The 25,325-nt window shown below is 44.1% G+C and overlaps 1 protein-coding gene across 1 annotated transcript in view; it reads right to left on the minus strand.

The window, feature by feature from the left end:
* The window catches only part of MOB2 (MOB kinase activator 2), a 110,287-nt gene extending 94,250 nt beyond the window's left edge, over nt 1-16,037 (minus strand). Inside the window, exon 1 of the mRNA XM_074543304.1 lies at nt 15,787-16,037. Coding sequence (XP_074399405.1) covers nt 15,787-15,803 — 17 coding nt within the window. The 5' untranslated portion in view covers nt 15,804-16,037. The remainder of the gene's footprint in view (nt 1-15,786) is intronic.
* Between the last annotated feature and the right edge of the window lie 9,288 nt (nt 16,038-25,325).

Here is a 25,325-nt window from a genome sequence, read left to right on the forward strand (position 1 = left end):
GGCAAAGCCAAGAAGCCCTGCAGAAAACACAAGCTAGAAGCAAACTGTCTTATTTCCTATGGCTTCTGTGTTTTAAAACATCCCCAGTACGCATAAATCAAGATGTCACTGGCAGTGAAAACAGAAGCCCAGCTTAACTCCATAGCTACAAGGCTCCATTAATCCCTCTCTAACATTTTCACTAGGGTCCCCAGCTTTCTTTTGTTCTCATAATATCAAGCTATGACAAAAAAAACCAAACAAACAAACAAAAAACCAAAAAATAACTATGGCAATGACACATACGGAAGAAATTTGTATTCACTTGTCAGATATTGGGTAAAAATATCTCCCTCATAGTCACAGTAGTGAAAATTAAAGCAAGCAGGGGCTACTGGGGCATACGGACAATCATTCCAAATTTTTTTAACACAAATTTATTTTTAAAAGCACTCAAAACACTGAGAACAGCCACAACTGTAGTTTAACATGGATCAACATAAAATAGCACCATCATTACTTGGGGGCTTTTTTAAGATAAGCAGTCTTCAAAAACAAACCTACTTCATGCTTATGTCAGCTCTGTTTATTATTATTGCAAGGTAAGAGAAATGCTGTCCTCAGTAAACTTACTGGAAGGAGAAACTGGAGCAATAGAAAGCAACAGTTCTCCCCTGTAGAAAGGGAAGCTCCTGCTTTGGCACAGCCATGCTAAAAATCCAGACAGCTTTTCTTTGGGCAAGGTGTAACCCACTGAAATCTGTCAGGAAGGTTACAGATGTTGCTGTCACAGTGCATCTGAGGAAGCACGTACTGTATGCTCAACTTTGGTTTTTTCCTTTCCTTCCACTCCCAGATGTGAAATATTTTCATAATTATCCAAAGAATTTATCAGCAACTTCTTCACTGGTTTGTGTTGCTAAAAGCTATATCATTTAAAGAAAAGAGGACAGAGACAGCACTTTAAAAATCTGCACACCTTTTCATATTAAAGGCTTGTAAGAGCTGCTACAGCCTCGTCTGCTCCCCTGGCATAGGACAAGGTCATTCTTTAGATTATTCAGGACTTCATCTTCTCCAAGATATTCAGGAGAATGTAATACCTGAATGAGCCAAGTTCTACCGTATTTTAAAGAAAATTGAATCTCACCAGGAAGTGCAGAGGTACAAGACTCAAATGTTGGACACTGCAACGCATACTTTAGTTACCTTTTGAACAGAACTACCTAAACCAATGCAAATCCTCAAGAAATCTACAGGCACAATAACCTGTACACAATATTTTCATAACAATTTTATTTAAAATCTACTAAAGAAGGAAGCCAGGGAAGAGCAGTAGGTTTTCATAAGCCTAAAGTGGAAAAAAGTTCCAAGGAATGTAAAAAGGTCATTTCCAGTCACTACACAAACCTGATTTATTCTCAGCATGATACCAACAAATCACAGGTAGTATTTAACTGATCAGCTGCTTGAACTGGCTTGGTTATATAGTAGTCCTTGCAATACCCAGCAGAATTCTGTCTTCTTCCACATACTTAGTGTTTCTATGTCTCCTGATCAAGATTTTCTCCTCTGTTTATACCACATAAATAAAGGTAGGCTTATGAAGCTAGTGCCATAGAAATAATCGTAGAACTGAAAAATACAAAGTGCATTTAGAACACATACTGAGATCTCTCTTGTGCACTCACACCAACAAAATCCCATCAACAGGGAAAGCAGTCATCTAATGAGAAAAAACCTCAATCATTCTTTTTATCACAGATCCTCACACTAAGCATTCTGTCTGAAGAAATTTCAGTTTGGCATTTACATAATTTTAAATGGCAAATGCATTTAGGGAAAGCACCTTCAACCTATGATCTTTTTATTTCCTATTTCCAGATGCAAAAGTAATTCCTATTCAAGCATTATAATTAGCAAACAGGCCTAAACTTTAATATTGTAGTACATTATTTTGTTTTAATCACAAAAAAAATTAGCAGACTGAAAACAATTCTTCAGATTGTGACAGAAGTTTATATAAATTTATAAAGCTTAAGCTCAGAGTAACCAAGAGGAGTAAGCAAGTTTCAAGTATTTAAACTGTTCAGGAAGCACTGCAGATTCAAGACCACCAAGGCCAATGTACCATCTGGCTTCTCTGAAAACACAAGTAGATACTTGCCTTTGAAAAAGACCTAGCATAAGAAAAACAAGCAAGTACAGATTACAGAAACAACAGGAGATCAATAATACAACTCACATACCAACCAAGGGGTCTCATTGCCAAATTTGCATTCTATGCTTGATGATGTTAAAACAACAGATTCTACCTTAATTCTTACCTCCTTCTGGGGAAGAAAGGGAAAAAGTGGCACATTTTCACCTCTAGAAAACTAGAAATAAAAGCAAGAGCGCCACCATGATTCAGTATTAATAACCTGAAATACTTTAAAGTCCATAGAATTTCAAATCATCTCCCCTAATAACCATTTCCATCTTCCTCTCTCATTATCATTGCATTATCAAGATCATTAAAAGTTACTGGAAAGATTAACATTTGTCGAATGATAGTCACAGTCCCAAAGGTGACATTTCAACAATGAACAGCAAATACCAGGAGAAGAGTGACTTATGTCATCCTTCAGAACCACATACCATAATTCAGGGCCCCTAAACAAGTGCAAGAATGAAATATGCTAACAAGACAGCTGACTTCATGAATAATAAATCTGAAAAATTTGACCGTAGTCAAAAAGGTGTTAACTTAAAACAATGAAAAAGAGGCATCAATTTCTTAATCTTTCTGTCAGACATCTTGGAGGTGAAAATGTGCTTAAAATGATTTAAATATCATGAGGAAAGGCATTCCATGAGCACTTTAAGTTTTCCAAACACAAACACCTGCTTTTTTTCCAGATTTAAACACCAGTACATTTAGTACTTTTGTACGAAACAGATATTGGAAATGAGTGTTACCAGAGGTATTTTAGAAGGGAGTTACATTCTTGTCCCTCTGTAGTAATCAGATTTTCATGAAGCATTTCAACTTCCTGTACATGAAAAGGGGAGGTATTTGCAAACAAAAGATTAGGCTTTACTGTGCTGTTAAGTAAATATGTTCTCAATATCTACCTCTGCATCTCAGAACTACCATAATGCAAAACAACAGTCTACCAAGACCACAACTCCATTCTGATAATAGCCAACACTATTTATGGAGTCAGAAGACTGAAGAGTCAGAAGACTCCATAAATCTCTGGAAATGTAGCTAATTGCCCAGCACCACATCCCAAGAGAAATTTCTTCCCAACTGACTGCTCGGCTTAGATGCATGGACTGAAAACCAGCATTATCCCTGCTAGCACTCTTGCTAATGTCGTTAATCTTTACAGAATTTCATTATTTACCTTAGCGAATCACAGAAGTTAAATCCTCAGCTCAGCTATGGGCTGTATACAAAAATTCTTCCTATTTATTATTATTCCAACCTTCTCATGTCATGCAATACACCAAAATTGTTCTTTATTATCAAAGTATTCTGGTACGTCAATTGCCGTTAAATCCGCTTTTGCCTTATTCTCCCCCCCCTTATTTTTGAGGTCTCTGTTGCTTTTATCCATATGATAAAGCAGAAAAAGTATTTACTGAAACCTAGCTAACCTGAAGCTCTTCTTAGTTTGATTTTGTAACAAGAGCATATTGGAGAACTCATTCTTTCTTTGAAGGTCTGAGCGCCTGCTGTGAAACTCACATTGTCAATTTACTACTAAACCTCAAAATCTGGCGCAAAAAAAAAAGCAAATCCAAAATGAGATTAAAAAGTAATAGTTTCATGTTAGTAGCTGGCTGTCACTCTGGAATAATATTTGGTTTAGGAACCACAAGTTAATGAGTAGCCCATGGCTATACGATAACCATTGTCTCCCTTGGAGATTAGACTCCTTTTTAGACAGGTTTATCACACAGGATTTTTACTTCATGTCCTGTGCACTCCACCCACACCACTATTCTCCAGGGACCTTAGGGAAACAAGTCATGGGGAGAGTTCCTGTAAGCAGGAACTTTATTACTTTCACTGGGAACATGGATCGAATTTGCATTAGTTATTCCCACAGCTGTGGAGTCCTGCCTTATTTTTTTCTACGTGTAACAAGTCCAGATACTTTGGCATATACCAGCAAAAGGATAAGGAAGAGTTGATTTACTCAGGCTCTTTCAGAAACTTCAGATTTGCAACACCCTTTGGTAACAATGCATTATTTTTCATCCAAAAACATACCAAAGCTAGGAAGTATTATCCCTGTTATTTTTCTGAATACTGACCAATCTACTCCATTGTTTGGTCAGCAGTACCCACACAGTTTTAATCAACTTTCTCTCTGTAGAACTACTAGAACTTTGAGTCATTTTAAAAAAACTTAAGATAAATGTTAGTGAATTGGAGAATTAAGATGAATAGGGAGGAAACAAAAAGTACATCTTCCTATTTCACTTGGCTAGGGACAAAAAGCTCTGGGTGGATTTGGTTTGCACTTGCAGGCTGGCCCCTCATCACAACATCTGACTTCTCCATTGTTCCATAGCTTGACTACGTCCAGATTGACTTCTACAGTAGCTGATGGACACAGTAAGAGCAGAAAACACGGAACAGTTACTGAACTGTAGTTTCAAAGGTAACAGCAGAGGACAAAATTTTGCACAAAGTTGCCCATTTCAGCCTAACCACCTTTCATTTTCCATCACACTATCAAACTGACTGGGCCCTCCAGAAAGCAGGAAAACCTTCCCACTCAGGTTCTGGGCAGCCCACAAAGGGTGCACTGACCTGGTAGTTGGTGCCCTCAGGTTCAAACCTCCATCATCACCAGTGCTTCCCTGCCTTAGCCCTAACTTCAGACTGGTCAGCACCACCTTCTGACCTAACTTGTGATGCATCAAAGTGCACACATTGATTTTTGGCACAACTAGGACTAGACCCTTTGTCTGCAAGGCCACAGACCCAAGCAAACCGCAGATCCAGAAGGAGAAGAAAATATTATATACAAGCCATAAGACAAGAACTACTGGCCAAGGATTGAAGGGCAGGCCGTAATTTTTGCAGGCACAGGCAAGTGAGAAGTGCCCAGAGACAGGAACACAGTGTCCTGTGATACCTGGTAGCCTGCTGCAGGCCTGTGCTTGCTAAATGGGAGCACAGGACAAGGCAGGCCACAGACATTTATCTGGATGAATGATAAATCACTCTCTTAGGTCAAGCATGGACTGGAATTCCCCAGATCCAAGTTCTTCAGGCATTTGTTTTGACAGCTACGGTTCAATTACCAACAGTGACTGTACATAAGATACTATTGTGTGCAGTATTTTTTAAAAAATATCAAGCTCTTAGTAATAATGGAAAATAATTATCATTCCTTTATTAAACCCAGACAGGAAATGGTGATGTCTGCTAACGAAGTTTTATGACATGTATAAACACCATCCTCATTCCTGTATTTGCTTCCTCTTTGCTCAAAATCTGCATACTCAGACAGCAAGGCTGTTTTTAGCACTGGGGGCTATCAGCCTGGGGATATATCTCATGCACTCTCAGGATGGTTTTTCAAATTGTTAAATTTTTTTTTCTACCATTTGTTATTGAAAGAGTGCTTTGGCACTTAAGAAGTCAAAGGAATGAAGTTGAATTGCATCTTTTAAAACTCATCAAGACCTTCATGGGAGTTGTCCTTCAGAAATTAAGCAACCTCCATGTCAGCTTAAATCGTTATGCCTACTGAAATATTTAACACCCTTTTTTTTACATTTTCAGCTTGGCTCAGAAGTGCTGTGAATAGATGACACACCTAAACGAGTATAACCAATGTGTTTAAATTTGTCTGTCTTTATTATAAAGTTACTTCCTTTTCATGAAACACTTGCCAACTTTTTTATTTTATAATAACGCCCCCCTCATGTTAAAGAATAAAATGTTTAAACATGGGAATTCATACATCTGCTACGTAAGACTATTTCTCCTTTAATTATAGAATGGATTACAACTAAAAAAAACCAACAAACCAAACAAACAAAAAAGCCCCAGCAAGTGATTTGGTCCTGCAAGACAGTGGATTATATTGCATGTGTTTCATGAACTGCAGAAAATAGTTCTTCATTAACAAGATGCCTCCTTGCCAGTATTCCCAAGGAGGCAAACAGTGAGAGCTGGTAAGTCTTCACTGTACCTAAAACCAAGAGGAACTTGATTTAAACAGAAACATTGATTCTATTAACAATGAGAAAATACAAGTCTGTGAACATGTAAATAATACCCTGCTCACTTAAAAAGTTATACCACATATAGCAACAACTGCCTACATTTTAGTGGATGACTGTGCACATCCTGTCTGAAACAAGCCTGGAAAAACAAACAATTAAAAAACACAACCAAAAAACCAAAAACTCCCAGCTTATTACAGTACTGTGTGAAAACAGGTCCCCTTTAAAAGGCAGACCAAGGATATTACCTACAAACTTGCAGTTAAATACCTAAATTCTTGTACATTACAAGCATGAACCCATAATCTCCCCTTTCTTAGATGAGTTTTTGTAGCACTTTACTCCACTTGCTCAAGCCTCAACAAGCTCAAATGACTCAGGCCAGTACCTTCATATTCATCAGGGTGGGGCAAGAGAGAAAACCTCAGTACAGACGCTTTGGGGTTATAAGAATGCAAATCACCCAATTCAACATTTTGAATAGCACCCATAACTCAAAGCTAAAACCTGTGTTACACCAGACCACATGGTAAAGCCCATCATATGCCTAATAAGAAACATTCATAAATACATCAGAAAAAACCCTGAAATTTCAGGTTAGTCTTCAAAAATTGCTCATCACCAATGGCACCACAATAATCAAGTGAAGAAGGGACAAAGTAAGAACAACTCCTGTAAGATGCCCATCCAGGAATACTGTGCAAAAGAAAGAATACTTTTTAATGCCCAGCAAGTCAAGCAGCAGAGGGGTGTCCAACAGACCCAATGCAAGATTAAGGCTAGAACTGAACAAAAAATCAGCTACAGTCATTCGGCTGAAGTACTCCTTTCATTATTTCTTTTGTTCACCTCTTAGCTGTCAGATTACTCCCAAACCTCAAAACTCAGCTAATTTTTAAAAAATGGCATTATCTGGCTACAACAAAAAGGAGATACAGACAAGACCATAAAAACATCAGAACTGCAGATTAGCTTAGGCATCCCAACCAGAAATTACAAGGGAACCAAGAAAGGTTGGATCACAGAACGAAGTAAGACAACACTGGAAAAAATTAGGGCCATCTGAGGGTTTGTATACCTTAGAACAGAACCTGCAAAATACTTCCATTTCTAACCTCTTTCCCTTCCTAGAAGGCATGCAGATAACCTGAAATAGCAAGACCAGTGCCCAAATGTGGCTTTTTGAATGTAGGCTGGTCAGCTCCTTAAAAAGGAACCAATCCACAGCTAAACCAGCAGGTGAGATTTCTCCAGCTGACCTGGAACTGTACTATTAACATGGTTTTGTTCAAAACAGTCTATTAACATAAACAAGGGATACAAGCATGCCCAGAAGCTTTTTATTTCTTTCCCAAGTATATTTGTGGGTCTGATAAAAGTTATTAGCCCTCACAACAAACTTGGTTCCTTTTATATCTGATGGAAACCAGCCACACACTAACACTATAGTAAACATTACAATCATGAAGGTTTCATAGACTGCAGTTCCAGCAACACCTGGAGATCATCAGACAGAAGATTGACTGAAAAAAAAGAAAAAAGTTATTTATCATTTACCTGACACAAACCTGAAACCACAGAGTTAATCCTGTAACCTGAGCCCATCTGTAAAGTAGACACCTCCTCATAAAAAAACATCTCCATCCAGTTTTGCATAACTTGTTAAGAAGGAACAAAGCCTCTTCTCAGCAACTCCATGCTGAGTAATGAAGAACCATGTAAAAGAAAAGTTCTATAAATGAGTATAAAATTTCTATAAATTCTAGACTGAAATTTATGAACTGAAACAGTGAGAAAAAAAGAGCCAAGATCACCTCTATGCAACCTGTGTTTCACACAACTTCTGTTCATTATGTGTAAATACCACAGGAGTTCTCAGATAGAACACCCAAGAACTTACACATTTCAGTGTAGAAGAGGGACAGCAGTGATCCAGACACTGAACATTGATGATAAAAGTATTCAGGGACCACCTTTATAACCTAAGCAGTGCAAAACGGAAGGGGAAAAAATTAAAAAGCATGCAGATATATTCTGAAGAGCTCAAGTTACCAGACCTGGATAATTTAAAGATACAGTTTTCTGCAGGCTTACATTCTAGCTTAATGGTTTTACTCTTCCAGTGTTCAGAGTAAGAAGGAATTTGATCTATGACAGTCATCCCTGTCTTGATTCCAGTTTAATGTGTGCCACTCTTCAGAAAATTGTATCCAAATTCTGGTTCAGGGTTTATTTATTGTGTGCATGTATGCGTGTGTTCAATGCTCTTGTTCCACAACCAGGGACAGAGGTTTGCTGATTGTGTGATAAACTTGCACCTTGACCAGTTTCCCTTGGCTGACAGAATAAAAGGAAACTAACTTTTGAGAAAACTGCCATATTTCCCCCTCCAAATGCTAAAATTATCGCACTGCTCTTTAGGTATTTAGTTACATTCATCATTCTAGCTGCAAAATTAAATTACTTAAAATTACTGTACACAGCCTCAGGAACAGGGAAGCTCCTAGACTACAACTCTTTGAGGTGTCAGAACACGGCCATGAAGCAACAATTCTTCCTCAAGTAGTCTCAGTTGATGTAACACTTCCCAGTACTACTCTAAACAACACAATTGCAAAAATAAATTTAAATAATCAGATTTACTCATTTCTTATACAGTTAAGAACACAGCTAATTTTTTTTTTTGTAATTGCAGAGTAAGATGAGTGAATAAATTGCTAAGAAGGACTTAAAAAAAAGAACCTAGCAAGCAAGTTTCACAACCATATCACCAACTGTAAATGGGTAAAAAACAATGGACAAGATCACTTCAGTAGTATTCCACTAGCAGAACCACATATTAAAGTTGTTTGATAGGTCATCAGTGATGGCAGAATACATAGATCTGACAGTACTGAGTTCAAACTTGTATAAACAGCTATCTAAAAATTACAGTCTCTTATTAATTTTACTCTTTCACATATGCTTTCCCCAGGCCCACATCCAGCAGATGTAACAGATGGAAACTGCCAGTGAAATAGGCAAAGTCAGGCAGGCCATCATGCATGAACCAAGCTTCCTGAACACACTCTTGAATCAGACTGCTGGATTCAGCCAGGCACCCAGAATCCCACCCAGCTCCACATCCACACCACACCACAGGCAGCACTTCCCTCAGGTAGATGAAACATGACTTACTGCCAATTGTGAAGTCTGAATTATTCATCCATATCCAGTTCACAATGAGTATATTTATAGTTTACCCATAAAGTGAATGTAACACTGTGACAGTGCTCTGATGCCATTGCCTGTGCCAGGGTACCAGCCTAGTCATGGCATCTCCTATTTTCAGACATTCTGCAGCTCCTCCCAACATTCAAGCAGAAGGATACATCACCAGAAGATAGATCACTAATTATTTTCAGAGTAATTACCACTAATAACCACATTACTACATGATTCCATTCAGCTGATTTAAGTCCTTGCTACCACCAAAGTAAGTGCTACCTAAGCTTTCTGTTCTCACAAACACTATCGTGCTGTCAACATTATTCATGTAGCCACACAAACAGGCTGCAGGAACTCATTTAGCTGAAAACTAACCTGAGGAGAGGAAAACAAGGCAGAAAAAAAAGAGAAAGATTTGTTTTCATTCAGATGAGCATCTTAAGCTACCAGTCTTCCTGAATCCTGATGCTACTGCAAAGGAAAGAGGGTAACATGCAGAGACATGCAAGGAATGAGTATTGCTACACTTAAAGAATATTCAACTCTTTTTCTAAATAAAGTAGTAGTTCCTTTTACTTTAGATACCTTGAAAATTATCTATTCTTCTTGCCCCTCAGCATACTCAGCATACTGGAAAAAGAACACTCTAAAAATATAAAACAAGTATTCACGTGCACTGTACTTACTAAAGTAACTTATATTCTGTGGTTTGCCAAAGTAACAAAGGTTTTAAAATGCAGGATTTATCTGGCATTTTCTCCAAGAAATCAATAATTAACTATACCAGGCCTCTTCAGGGAGCAAGGCTCTGCAGTTATGTGCAACCTGTTCTGCACTACAAAAGAAGAACTTTGGCAGTGACCATCTCAGTAATTTAACTGAACACTTTCAGAATCAGGGAGACATAAGGGAACAACACACCTGGAAAATTTAAATTGCTCTCTTACAGTCATGACTCCTTTTCTACAAATCTAATAGCCCTTGAAACTCACATTTCAAAGTAACAGCACATTTCCACTACCATACTAATGAATATTACAAGTTAATATTTAATGGAGATCTAATTTTACCTGCAGACAGCATTATGTAGTTGTTTCACAGTTAAGCTCTGGTTTAGCAGAGGCACTGCTCATGTCTGCTAAGGTTTTGAAGTAATACTGAAGTCCCATCAGTAAGCAGTGAATGGAGTGCCAGTGGCTCACAGACAGACCCAGATTTATCTGGGGAGAGCAACCTGGGACCCCACAGGTAATGTTACACCTATCAATGGAAGCAAATAAGGAGCATGTGAATATTTCCTGCCCAATGGGACCATACATGTCTGGTTTACTGTTCTGAGTTATTTTCAGCTCCCTTATAGCAGGGAAAATGGCATGTGAAGCCAAGAATCTGCAGGGAATGGAATGCAAGGGAAACACCTGTTGTAAGGTCAGTTAAAAAACGGAACAAAGGCACACACCATGCAAGCTGTGAAAGGTGAGAGGTTGCAGCAGTTTCTAGAGGGAAGACTGCCTTATAAAGGCAGAAGAGTTTCTTCACTGGAAATTACTAAAGGGAAGAAAGAGGAAAGCATTCCCTACAGCTACAGCAGCTGAAGAATGTTCAGTGTTATTCCTTTCTTCCTTTTAATAGAAATATTTTCTATAATTAGGCAGTTTTGAACAGTGCCCAGGATAAAAACCATTACCTACTTTTTCTATAAAGGTCTGCTAGAGGAAGGCAGGTTCAACTGTATGATGCACCAGCCAAACTGACAGCTAAGCTTGCTGGATGATTTCTCACTGCTCCCACCACAAAATACACTTCTTACAATTAAAGGGCTTGATGATTCTTATGGCTCCCTTCCAGCTTGAGATATCCTACAACAGTGCACCCCATTCAAAAGCAACAAAGATTTAGTCTAACAGGTGACAAACAGCATATTGGGTTTTACTGACTCAGAACTAGAACAGTGGTGTGCTTTTCTCACATGTAGTCCTCAGCTGTCCTCTGCATGACAATATTATTCTTATTTCACCACAGCTCATCTTGAACTGGACAGTGTCTTAAGGCCTTGTGAGGGCATTTCTTAAAGACCCCACCACAAATGCAGAATGGAAGACAGCAAAACAGTAGTATGTGTTATTTTTCTTCTAGCCTTTAAAATTACCACAGGGGTAATGTGGCAAAATCCTGTATCTGAAACAAGTGAAAAAACTGACAGCTTAAATTTAAGTCCCTGACAGTTATAGCTGAATTAAATAAATGCATGACTTACAAGTCTCCTCTACGAAACAAATCCAGCAGTGTGCTGACCTTGAGAAGTTCTCTTCCACTGTTTTTTTTTAAATCATCAGAATATCATATACTCCATAAAGACTGAATTTGCATAATTACTGTGTTATTTCACTGCAACATACTTTCCAATGACCCATCCTGATGAGATGAAGACTATGCAGGGCAGCACATATATGTGGTGTTTATAATGGATTAACTGACATTACAAAGTAAAAGCTGCAAGTGTGAGGGCTATTAGTTTCTATTAGACATTATTCAGTTTACAGCTGCAGCCACTTGCTCGGTCTTGCAGACCACAGACCACCTGAGTAGACAGAAATAGTCTGTGCTGTGTTCAGGCACAAATGACCTCACCAGAAGTTTGCTTCTTCTGCCATTTCTGTTTTCCTTACCTTTCCAGGCCATTGTTTCTCTCTAACTGTTCTCAAAGCTGAAGATGTGCAATATGAGAAAAGATAGTCTTCAACCATTTTTAGGCCCTTCTGTTCAAGTCACTAGGTCAACATATGAAAGAACAAATAACTGAGCCGGGGATAGTATGACTGTATGGATAACAAGACCTAAAATTTAAATGGATAAGAAATCCCTCTTGCAGACAGCCTCTCTCTCTTTATTACACTTATATTATAATCAATGCTGGGAGAAGGAGCTGTGAATCTATCAAATCAGTGCAAGCATCTCTCTCAGCTTCAATCAGTTTAGTCTATTAACCTACTAAACTACAAAGTTTATAGTGCAGATGAAGCTCAAATTATGATTGCGTCAAACATTGGTAATTGTTTGTAAAACACTGTTTCTCTCTTCCCTTATTACGTAACAGTTCACCAAAACCACTACAGTACCCAATACTCCTTTTCTATGAAAAAATGCATTGTAGCATCAGACAGCACTGCTGAAGAGGAAACCACATCAGGTTTATTAGCCCCACTAATAGGTTTTACCCCGAGCCAATTATGAAACTTACTTTTCACCTTGTTTTAAAATATCATAAGTGAAGGAGCAATGCCTGCCTTTGTTGCTAATTTGAACTTCAAGAACAGATCAATGCTGTTTGTAACACAAAAGTTTGGAATCTCTTCCAAAGTGGGTAATGTGGATCTCTGGTAAATGTTGTTGAGCAAAGCAATTAAGCAACACTGATCTCTAGTTAAAATTGGACTTAAAATACATCCTCTGTAAGACAAATAAGCTCAAAATGGTCTTTTTTTAAATGGAGAGAATGCACAGAAGAAACCATAGAGTTCACAACATCAGTATTAATGTTGCATTCAGTGGAAGGGTCAAATATACTAATCAACCACAGAAAAGACTCTGCCTTTACTTAGGTGCTAAACTAAGCATCCTACCATGCCAGCACTCATTCTTTTCAGCTTTTTTCCTTAGGACTTGACTGGATTTTGAAGCACTTGACTGAACAGCAGGCAGCACCCAGAGAAGTTTTGCTGTGTGACCCCCTAAGTCTGTACAGTTTGTTAATCCGTAATAAATTCACTATTGTTTGTAAGCCTCAGCTTCCGTTTTTTTGTATATTAAGTACTCTGAGGCGATCAGAGGCACGGGGCTGCTGCCCTCGGTGGAATGATTAGCACTTACCCTTCCCCCCTTTCCAAAAGAAGAAATAAAGCAGATCTCACTCTAAACGTTTATCAGATAAAGGCGACACCAGCTCGAAGGGTCGAGATCTAGAACAGGAGCAACTGTTGCTGCTGCCTAATTTAACACACTTGCACTCCAAGGATCATTTCTCAGCAATACAAAGTCAAAACACAGAGGGTGTTTCACACACCAAAAAGTTAAGAAAGCACAACCAACAAGGGGACATACAAGGCCTTCCACAGGGGTAGGGAAAGCGCATGGAAAGCTGAAACTGCAAACCACCACCTTCCCAATGCAGTATGGAATAAGAAAGATCACAATGGCTTTAGTAGTGAGGACACTTAGAAAAAGAAATACCACCAAGAAGCAGAGCAATACATTTTGCTTGCCAGAGGCATCAACACCAACTAATGTATTACTGGGATAGACCTGTTTTCCTATTATTCTGCAGGTTTTTCTTCAGTCCTGTCCTCACATCAGAGACCCAAACAGCTGAAGCTCCCACTGAAAGAAAGGCTGAGCAAGTGGCATTACCCAAACTTCTGCCTGGGCAGACAAATGTCCTCAGTTTCTTTGTCAAGCAGCAGGACGGATGTTTCCATTTACAAACACAGTTGCTAACAGCAGGCATAACTTGGCCGGGAATAAGAATGGGTCCCCCAGGACTTCCAGCCTTTCCCATTTCAAAATATCAATGCTCCCCCTTCCTGCCATAATCGCACACAACCATCCCCCCCAAATGTGCACAAACAGAACTAGCAGCGTTTTAAGGGAGAAAACTTTAAGAGCATCAGTGGGACAATACTGGGTTTGGTCACGAGTGAAACATATCAGGAAATAGCTGAGAACAAGCGAGTAACACACAAATGACTCAGGATCCATTCCCATTACAATGGGGAAAACAGGCAAGTCTTTTCCACACATGGCAGATCCACCCACCCCGGGTAAAAAAGTACAGAACAAAAGCCAATTTTTTGTAGTGACCTCAAGAAGCCCAAAATATTTTTCATAAGAAAACCATCCTCCTAATATACTCAGAGTGTGGCTACAATAAACCTTGATTCTCTTCTGCTTTACAATGTAATTTGCACAGAATAGGTACAGCTGCTGTAGTGGGGCATGTAGTATTTTGAGTCATACAAGTAACTTGCATAAGTCCTGGGTTTGACCTTTTTTTGTAATTACAGTAACAATCTTTGACACTCCAGCTTTTACTTTTACAAAGTCAATGTAACAGACCACCTGTGCTTTGCGGTTGTTACAAAACACATCAAAACAAGCTCGTCATTTCTATTTTCATTGACACCGTCTAACAACAGAGTGCAGCCCTGTGACTTACAAGACACAAGGCTTGCAGTACATGGCACCCAGACCCCTCCACATGCCACAAATACTGCCCTTCCCTGCCCAGCCTGCTGGAGAAAAAGCCAGCCATCCGTGTCTACCCCACAGAGATTCGGCATTCCCTCCATCTGAGCGAGTGCGGGGTCAGACTCACAGTGAAACTTTGTATGGACAGCTGGTTCCAGAGTTGGATGAGACCCATGTGAAGGCGAGTAACAAGTGCACTCTCAGCACCAAACAGATCAGCTGCAGACAAAAGGAGCACGCACGCCAATGACCCTTCTAAACACACACCACATCCACCAGCTGCCACAAAAGTTTACCTTCTGTTCTAGGCACATCAGTATAAGGAAAGGAGGCAACCTAGATGGCAAAGCCCACATTCAGGAGCGGCTGTGAAGAACAAACTAAGGGCAGCAGGTTATCACTGCAGCGCCAGTTTTGCTGGAGCATAAACCAAGTGCTCATACGACTTTGAAGCATAATTATTCACAGTTCACCTGAGTGCAGGTCGCCAGCGCAATTCATGCAAGAAGCAACCGAGAATATCTCGTTTGGGATACTGGTAGCATATCAGGTCACTCTCATCAACTGCATCTCCCTCTCCTGCACTGAGGTTTCCAGACCTAAAACCCGCAGCAAACAGCTCTCTACCTTCTGTCTCTGTGTAATTAGCACTATTAATCCCAGGCTATCCAAGCCCCCTGGCGTGGCTCTGATTTGGCGTTAATCTCTGCCGAAGTCTCTTCTTCCTCCCTACAGAAAGCCATTTAAACCTTGGCACGCCTTTGGGTTTAGAGCGATGTTCTGTCGCAGGGGGATTAGCCGCACACTGTACGAGTTGGAAGCACAGAGAGCTGCCGCACCTGGCCTGCCTATTCCGCAAAAACGGAAGGAAAAGTTACTTTTCCAGAGAGCCGCGGCTCGGGACAAGAGGAGGGCTCCCGTGCAGCCCGCGGTGCCCGCAGGCGGCTGCACAGGGGCTGAGCCCGGGGCTGAGCCGCAGCCGCGCTCCCGCTGCCGTTCCCGCGGGCAGGAACTGATTAGTCATTAGCGCCGCACGCGGGGCTGGGGCTGCCGGCGCCGGGGCCGCCTCGGCCGCCCGGGAGCGCCCCGCGGGACGGACGCGCAGGGGGCCCCACTCACCCCATCAGCCAGTCCATGGCTGGGTCCCGCCGCGCCGGGAAGCTCCCGCGGCCGCCGACTCGCCGCTCACCGCCCGCTCATGGGGGCCGGGGCCGCTGCGCGCTCGGGGCTCCTCCCTCGGCCGCTGTGTCCGTCGGTCCGTGCCCCGGTCGGTCGGTCGGTCCCTCCCCGGCCGCGGGCGGGGCGGCCGCCGGGTGCCCCCCCCCGGGCTGACACTCGCGCACTGGCGCGGCCGGAAGTAAACACACCGCGCCGGCCAACCCGGAAGCGGCCCCGCGCCGCCCGCCGCCCCGCCGCGCGGGGCACGCCGGGAGGTGTAGTCCGGGCGTGCACCCCCGGGGGCTCCCCGGGCCCGGGACCCCCGCGTCAGTCGGGGCCTGTGCGGGAGCCTCGGTGCCCGCAGCGCAGGGCTCCGTTCTCGCTGGGACACGCCGTGTCGCGGCTTCTGAGACAGCGCTGGCAAGGCAAATTAATGTGTTAATTAGAGACGGGCATGAGAACCTGGAATTCCCACGGGATCGCCAGGGACTGCCCCAAGACTATCCTGCAGAAATGACCAAACAGCTGCTGAAGGGATATGCCTATCCCCAGACAGCCCAACACTGCACCCTTTGAGACTGACACAACCCTAACTTTTAAAAGTAAATCCTTCCCATGCGGTTCGCTGATGCACAGCATTCCCAGAGGCTCCCTGAAAGTGATGTCCTCTCGAGTTCCCCGATCGGCACCTGCTCGGGTGGGCACGGTCACAGGGCCAGAGCTGCTGGGGACGAGCCCAGCTTTGGACACGTGCATTAGTCAAAACCTGCCTTAGGGGAGACTGATGGTCATTGCACCCACCAGTTTTCCGAGGGAAGGACCTTCCTTCAGAAGCTGCTGGAGCCATCCCCTCCTTCCCTGCCCTGCTTCCTCCCCGTGCTGTGCCAGGGGCTCCGAGGGCCCTCCCGGCCCCATGGTGTCCCCAGGGCCCCTCGCCCACAGGCTCCCACCTGTAACCCCGCTTTTCGCGGGGCATGAGTCAGCCCAGCCACCACACGGGCTCCAAAGACAGCTCCAACAAAGCAGCGTTATCCTGGGGCTAATTCTGCACGGCAAGGGGGTGTCAGCGGGTGACTTAACAAGAATGTTTCTCGGTCATAGTTGTTTTGTACCTCTCTGTCTTAAGAGAGTAGAGTGATTTGTATTAAAAACCATATTGTGGTAGAGTTATTTGTATTAAAAAGCCTATTGTGGTGTAGTTTTGGGGACGGACCTTCCCTTTGAAATCTGCTTTGCACAACACATAACTGCTTTATTTTGCCATTCTCCTATAAGGAAACTTCAGCCTGAGAATTATCTGGGTATATGGCAGTGTAACATAAGAACTTGAAAATGTATGTTGCCTGTGTTCCAATGCAGTGTTTCTCTTTAATACATTTTGTCTTCTAATTGATTTTAGTTTTACTTATTCTTGCATTTAGGAAATGTAGCAGAGGATAGGAAAAAGGTCTTGCAGCAAAACTCCCCATACTTTCCTGAGTGGCTGGGGCAAGGATTTTTTACAGTGTTTAAAATACCAGATCAAACCATCTGCAGAAAATAATTATCCTTTATGCAGACACTCGATCCAGTCATTATCTGCAAACATTTGAGAACAGATGTCCCTCATTTGAATTATGTTTTCTTGTTGCCCTTTGTTATGGGTATTTTTAGCAGGGCATTTGAGGATGAGCTCCATCCAAATTTACTGTGGGATGCATTGTACCAGGAGTAGGGTGTTTAGTCATATGACACATGTTTTAAGATGACTTTTGATACAATGAGTTTGTCATGTCAGATTAGCTGTTTTCCTCCTGATTGTATAAAGGAAAATATACAGAAACTGGCACTAGGAGAATGACTGGTGCAAAAAAAATCAGACAAGGAACATCTATTTCATTTACCTTTTGTATCCTACCTTCCAGGGGCACAAGGCCTTTATCTACATCTCACCTAAGGTGATTATTTTTCAATGGGTTTTTTTTTCCTTCTTGGCATTACACTTCCATTGACATTACTGTTTTGTTTGGGGTTTTTTGGTCTGTTTTTTTTTTTTTTCTTCTTCCTTCAGCCACTGGAAACTGCAGATATCCCTCCAGCAGACTGAGCAATTCCCATCCATCCCAGCTCAGCCAGGCCCCTCTATGAGCAGCTCTGAAGGGCAGAGGATGTGCCAACCCCAGAGCACTGCCTGGTGGCTGTCCTGCAGCTCCCCTTCCAAGCCCTCCATAAAATGCATCACAGCAATTATTTATTTGGCAGCAGCGAGCCTGGGAGGCTGCAGGGCTCCTTTGTGCTCAGCCCTGTGCACATGGACAAAGAAAGGGCGCTCCCTGCTCAGGGCTTGTTGAGAGCAGGCCCTGCAGGACATGAGGATAAGGTGCTTAACCAGCGCTGCTGCCGCATACAGATGTGATGGGGAGCGCGCAGGATCCGGAGGTTTACAGTGCTTGATGTTGCAGGGGTTTGTATTGACTCTTCCCTGGATTACTGCTCCACAGCTTACTCGTGTCTAACAGGATTTAAAATGTGAGATTATTGACAGGCAGCCTGGGCAGAACGTGTGCCCCGTGGGCTTGTGGGACCTGCACTTAGGGCTTTCGGCCTGTGGCACATAGCAAGAAATACTGCATTCACCTGCTGCTCTCCTCCTTGTTCTGCCACTCGTATCCCCTGGCCTGGCTGGCATAACAGGAACCAAAAAAGTGCATTCCCTGCTCCTCCTGACCTCCAGGCATAGTGTGGCTTTGTTTCCAGATGTTCCTCAGCAGCACCAGTGCTGTTCAGAATCTGATGGGAGGCTGGAGGGGACCCCATGCAGCCCAGAGCATGGGAGTTAGGGCAGACAAACATCTCACATGAGGATTTGGCAGTTGTGTAAAGCTCTGAAGGGCTCAGTATAAAAGCCAAAGTACAAGACAGCATGGACCTGAGGACTGTCCCTGTCTGTCAGAAGGCTCTGTTATGTCCCATAACCCCGAAGAAAGACATGGCAGTCCCAAAAGTGACTCAGCGCTGGCTGAGAGCTGCCTCAAAATAGCAAGTGTGAACATTTACTTCCTTTATTTTGTCCCACAGTTCTCATGACTAGACTGTGTGAAAGAGGAGGTTTTATAGCCATCCAGACAACAGCTGTCTTATCTACCTGACTTTCATGTTCCCTTTTAGTCAGCTTGCTCTGCCTGTCTGATAATAAAGTGCTACCATGGAGGGTGAGTGGCTATGAGGAAGTAATCAAGGCACCAGTCTCTTTGCAACTGTCCCTTTACTGCCTCTGATTTGTCACCACCTCCTGCAGTGGGAATAGTGCAGCGTGCAGGTGGGCAAACACCACCGTGCAGAGCCAGCACCAAGGAGTGGGGCTGAACTTTGCTCCTTTATTGCACCAGAAACACCTGGCCCTCCTTCACCAGCCCATGCTGGTGTGGGGCTGGGCAGCCTCAGACCTTACACCTCGACATCAGCCTCGCATGCTCCCTCTTCTCTCCCTGCTCTATAGGAATGGAGCAGTGGTCAGGGCTCTATGAGTTTTCCTTCCTTGATCTGAAGCAGTGTCATTCCCATGGAGCTCATCTTACCCTGCACAGCTGAGAGGCCTCAACAGGCAGAGATGTGAACCCATTTGCCGAGCTGAGGCATTTCCAGTGGGTGGCAGGGAAGCAGAGCAGATGATGGCTGCCCTGACACAGAGGGGGTGTGACATTTTTCAGCGAGCTGCAAATCTGCAGCTCCGATCTGGGTCTCCAGCAACAGAGGAGATCCACCCTGTGCAGTGTATCTCCAGGAGATGGGGCAGGCTGATGGGCTTGGGTTCAAAGTGGTTCTGTTTGTGAAGCCCTGAATGTGGCGCTGGCTCTTTAAGTCAAAAACATCCACACACTCCTTCCCTGAGACAAAACCTCTTTGTCCCTGAGCATGAAACATATTACGGTTCAAATTCCTACAGAGCCATTAGAAAAAGAAAAGTGCATGAGTCTGACAGCGTGGGCCTGCCTGCAACTCTGAATATGGTTATTAATCATGCTAGATATTAATAAAAGCATCTCTTCTTGGTTGGAACGTTTGATTTTTTTTTTTTATAAATAAACACTGTGAGTGGTTATAAATATTGATTGCTGCCAGTAATAGTAGGACCTTTTACATATAGTCTTGCAACAAGACAATCAATCTGGCTGAGGATCAGACTGGAAATAATAAATGGCATTTTGGGTCCTAAACTGTCTGGGAAATATGGCTTTTATTCTGATGTCTAAAAGAGAGGTGAAACTTTAGGGAAGAAGGCTGCAAAATCTGCCCTTGGGGGTCTGCATTTCTAGGGATGTTGACTAGGGTTCAGTTGCTCTCTGAAAGTCACAGAAGAACAGAATTATTAGGTATTTTCTCTTTCAGACAACTTAGTGGTTGTCAAAACATGAGACTGGTGGTGGCTGGCACTTAATTTCCCCCCCACTAATTAGGTATTACTGTGCAGCGTCTGCCTTTTGCCTCAGCTTCCATATCTGGAAAATGAAAAGAATCCCACTTCCCTCTGCATCAAGTCTTGTGAGAGATGATGTGTAAATGCTCAGAAACCTCCAGTGCTTAGGAGTGCTAAAAATTAGGTGGATTTCTCTGTTCCTTCAAGTGTGGAACACAAGAATTACGCTAAAATGAATTTTAAAGAAGAGAGAGTTTTAGTTTCAGCTGGGAAGCTTGGGAAATGCCACTCGTGGGGTCAGCATGCCTGGGTTGGTCTGCATGTGTCAGAGAGCTCTGTAAGGGGATGAGCGTGGGTTTCCTTTTGTCCCAGTGCTGGCAATTCTGCGTCATTGTGGACAGGCTGTAGCCAAAGGGACGCTCCCAGCACGCCTGACCAGTGCCAGCCCATTTGAACGGCCCCATGGAAAGGGGAAGCAGGAGACACACCCCAGCTCTGTGGTGCTGTTCCTCCTTACTGATAAACTCTTCCCTGAACAGTCTTAATCTCCAGTCTTAATCTACTGGAGAAAAGGGCGCACTTTGAGAAGTGGGACATATATTTTCAAGTTTGGAGAGGGATGTCCACTGTGGGGTTGGGATGTAGGCTACCCATAAGCAAAAGGTGTTCCATGTAACTGGAAGCCAGGGCTTGTCCATCCCCACTGGTTCTGCAGGAAGATGGAGACTGCCGGAAATTGTTTGCATTATTTTCCTAATGCTACATCCCTCTCACAGATGGCAAAACTCTCTCTAGGCCTCCTCCTTGAAAAAACCCAGCAGGCTGCAAAAAGCCTGCAAGGCTGGGGTTTTTTTGGAGTCCTGGCTGCTTTTAACCAATCCTTGACATTATTTACAAAGGCAAGGAACAACTGTCTGGCACGTCTTGTCCTCTGGCACAACTGCATGGACAGCAGTTCACCAAATAACCTTTGAAGCAGCTCAGAGCCTGCATCACAGTCACATCTCCTGCAGACCGAGGAGACGGGCAGCTCACCTGCGCACACACAGGGCTCATCCCGTGCAGGGCAGAGACGCAGCCAAATGCCCAAATGGGAGCAGCTGGATTTGCAAACCACGGGAGGATGGTCAGACTGTGCCAGGATCACACCCAGGCTCCTCTGTGGCACCTGTGTGCCCGGCTCAGAAGGAGGTGGGTGAGACCAGCAGTGCTTGGGCACAGCCCGCTGCCCTCTGCCCACCCTGCCGGGGCTCGGATCCCCGGGCAGCCTTGGTGCCTGCAGTGCAAATGAGGCCTCCAAATGATGGCTGCATTAAAGGGTTCCCAGCCCCCACCGATTACAAAGGGTGCCTGGCAGAACAGGAGTCTGTTTGTCTGCTGCGCTCTGCACAAACAGTCGCCTCTGTAAATACATCTCACATGAGCAATTAGCCCCGACAATAAAGAGGTCCCGTCTCTGCTGAGCTGTTCAGGGAAGCTGCTCCTCACCGGGCACCGAAGAGGGCTCAAACAGTAATCCCCCACCAGCTGCCTTCCCTGGGAGACCACGGCCCTGGGTTTGCGGAGCATCCCCTCCGTTCTGTTCCAGCCCTCTTGGCCAGGTCTCGGTGCCTTGGCACGACAGCGGTGATGGGACTGCTCTCAAAACAGCCCCTTGGTGATAACTGAGCACCCAGAGGCCTGGGGCTGTGCAGGGAGGGGGCACACACTGCTCTCCAGCTCCTCTGACACCCTGGGGGCAGGGAGAAGTTATTTTAAGGGTGCAGGAAATATTATGCTGTGAAATTGAAGCTGGCTCCCACTGTGCTTGGAAACCACCCAGCCCAGCTCAGCAGCCATTCTTATCACTGACTAAATGCACTTGTAATGATTTCTCCTTTCCCTCCTTCCTCACGTTACTAGCATTTTTCTCCTCTTTCATCTTGCACAATTAAATATGAAAACCAGCCCAGGAAAAGCACTAATCAGTTGTTATTCATGCATATTTGCAATGCCAGGTAGAGGCCTCAGCTGGACAGCAGGGCTCTCTGTGCCAGGCTCTGGTCATTGCAAAATCCACAGGGAATTATAAGCACCAAAGCCCTGGAAGTCCTGGCCCCACATGCAGAGGGGAGATGTCAGATGTGATGAGCATACTGTGGGCAACGTGCCTTGATGCCTCTTCTTTTTACAGCACACTCTGTGCTAAAAATAAAATAAAATAAAATAAAATAAAATAAAATAAAATAAAATAAAATAAAATAAAAGGTAGAGGGAAGAGACAGGGAGAGGTAGAAATTAGACAGTCACCCCCAGGCATCGGGCAGCCTCCTGCCGGCTAACTTTCCAAGTGGGGCAAGTCCTGTGTTCCATATACCGCAGTTGTGGAGAGGAAAGAGGCTTTTGCTAATGCTGCTCCCTCTTTAATTTCTAGCCTTGCTGCCTGAAAGCAGTTCGTCTTTTCCTCTAAATCTTTCCAGAAATGAATGCGTCCTTTTCTTGGAGCAGAAATCGAAGTGCTCCTATACTGGTCTGGTTGTTCCTGCACTGGTATCACTGGAGTGCAGCTCCAAGAAATAGCCAGTCTTGCAAAACTTGTGCAAAACAAACGAACAACCAGACAAGAATAAACAGAAAAAACAGTGACACATGTCTTTGTTAATTTATTTGAGAACACCAGAATATTTCTGTATCAGTACCTGTAACTTGGAAATAAAGTGCTATTCCCTGCCCTTGAGGTGGAGCAAGAAGCCAGTGTGATCCCTGGTGGCAGCCTGCTGTCCTCCGAGCTCCACATCCTAAGGAGACTCAATGGCACCATCTGATGGTTGAAAGGAAACACTCATATTCATGAATACTCCTCCATTCAAAGTTATTCCCAGTCAGTAACAAGGTTTCTAGCTAGGTGCAGGTGGGTTAGAGGTCTTTCCAGGAGGCTTTGGGAGTGATCCAGGAGTGTTGGGAGGTGGGAGAGTTTGGCCTGCATGGGGGGAACGCTACCCTCTTCCTCACTTGGCTCCTTCAGGGCTGACACAGGGGAAACAGCAGCACCCCTGCAGAAGGTTTGTGAAAAACGGGTGACAGTGAGCTTGTAGGGCACAATCACAAAAATGTAGGATGCTGCTGAGGCTCCCCAAAACCAGCACAGAGCAGAGTGCACTGTGCTAGACTGGTGTGCTAGTAGAAACAAAGAAAAAACCCTGCCACAGCAGCCTGGACAGGGGAAAGCTGAGCTGGAGCTGCTGGAGAGGGTTTGGGGTGCATAGATGGCCATGTAAGGCTCTGTTGATGCAGGTGGTTCAGACCGATGGGGATTTGTTTGGTAAGTGCCCTCCATTGATTTTTCTATGTATAGGAAGTGTTGATTTCTCTAGCAAAGGCTGTAAAGGAAGGTCAGGTTTATTCCATGTCTGCTTTGCAGCATTAGCAGTGGAAGGTGACCTGTCCTCTTTGACTCTGATGACTGCAAGTGCAAGGAGTCAGCTAAATTTTGCCCCCTGCTCACAGTAATCTGCTACTACATGAAATCCAGGAGGATAGAGTGACAGGTAAGGAAGCTTTGTCCAGGGCAACTTCCTCAGATTTGTTGGGGTACAATGCTGCCATGAATGAGTCATCACTTAAAACAGATAGCACCATTTGCTTCTTCAGCATGATTTGTGTATGTGGAACCAGCTGAAACAACTCCCTGGAGTTTATCTTTGTGGGAATACGGAAGTACATCCATTGGTGTTTTCATGGGATCAGGCCTGTGTGTCTCATGTGCAAACTGGGGCCACATGAGCAGCTTTTAAAGGAAGACATGAAAACTCCTGTGTTGGGCATGCTGGGGATCTGGCTGAGTGTGGAGATTTCCTCACAGCATCCGCAAGCTCTGTTGTCCACAAACTTACCCAAAAATGAATGACTTCTCTCTGCTAGTCCTCGTCCATCTGCAGGGAAAAACCACTACCAAATCCCTGCCAGGTCTGCAGTGGGGGCTGTAGCAAGATGTGAGTTTTCCTCCATCTGCACAGGGTCACCCCTTCCCACACACTGCCTGCCTGGTCCAGCACGGGGCAGTTGCCTCATCTGGCTGTTGTCAAAGGGAAGTCTGCTTCCTGGGTGGAGCTGATGGATGCAAGGGAAGGCTTGATCCCAATCTGCTTCTGGCAGCCAGCACCAGTGCTAATGCTTTAGATGGCTCATTAGTCATTTCTAGAGTGCACCAAGGCACCTGAAAGTCTTCCTGGGGATGTGGGGAGAGTGAGGCAACACAATTTGTAAGGGGCTGGGCAGCAAGTTGTTTGCATCATACCTAGGAAATCAGCCCAGAGCAGAGATGTGGTTTCTGGCTGTAGCTCCACCAGGTCTTTTTGATGCCCCAGCTGCCCAGCATGGTTCCTCACCCTACCACCTGATTGCTTGGGCAAGGTGAGCCTGAAGGGATGGGAGAAGCAGCCCAAGGGGTGCAGGATTGTCCTTCAGGAGTAGCAGGATGCCATTGAGCTGATCATTACCATAGGTAATTTCCCCACCAGAGTCACAGACGTCTGCATGTGCCATCAGTGTGAGCCTGCACAGAGGTGCAGTCACCTGTTAACCAGCTGGTGCAAGTCATGCTGGCAGCCCTGAAATATGGAGAGGGTGGAGGGGGCACTTCCATTTACACAGCCCCTTCAGGGAGTCCATGCCATGGATGAGCAGAGACCATGGAGGTTGCATTCCCATGAAAGGCATCAAGCTTTCCCTCCCCTGATCTGCAGCCCTAACCTGGGGCAAATGTCCTCCCCTTCCTCCACTGAGGAAGATGGAGATGATTAATAAAGCCACACACAGCCAGCCAAAGCGAACAGGCAGTTCTGGCCAGGCTGAATCCCTGGCCCTCTCTGCAGCTCCTGTTACTTTCCCCTTCACTCTCAGCTTCAAGGTCCCTCAGAAAAGCATTCCTGGAGGTTGCAGAGAAGAAACAAGGAGAGGACAGGCAAAGAGGTTTCCTGAAACCAAAGGCCTGAGGGGGGCATGTAAGAGGCATGGATCAATAGCTGCACTTCTGAGAGCCTCCAGGCTCCCTGGATCAGCGATAATAGCGGGCTGAGCTCATTGCTAATGGCTTTGCTGGCTGAGAGAGCCAAGGGCAGCCTGT

Source organism: Zonotrichia albicollis, chromosome 6 (genome assembly GCF_047830755.1).
Source record: "Zonotrichia albicollis isolate bZonAlb1 chromosome 6, bZonAlb1.hap1, whole genome shotgun sequence".
Lineage (NCBI taxonomy): Eukaryota > Metazoa > Chordata > Aves > Passeriformes > Passerellidae > Zonotrichia > Zonotrichia albicollis.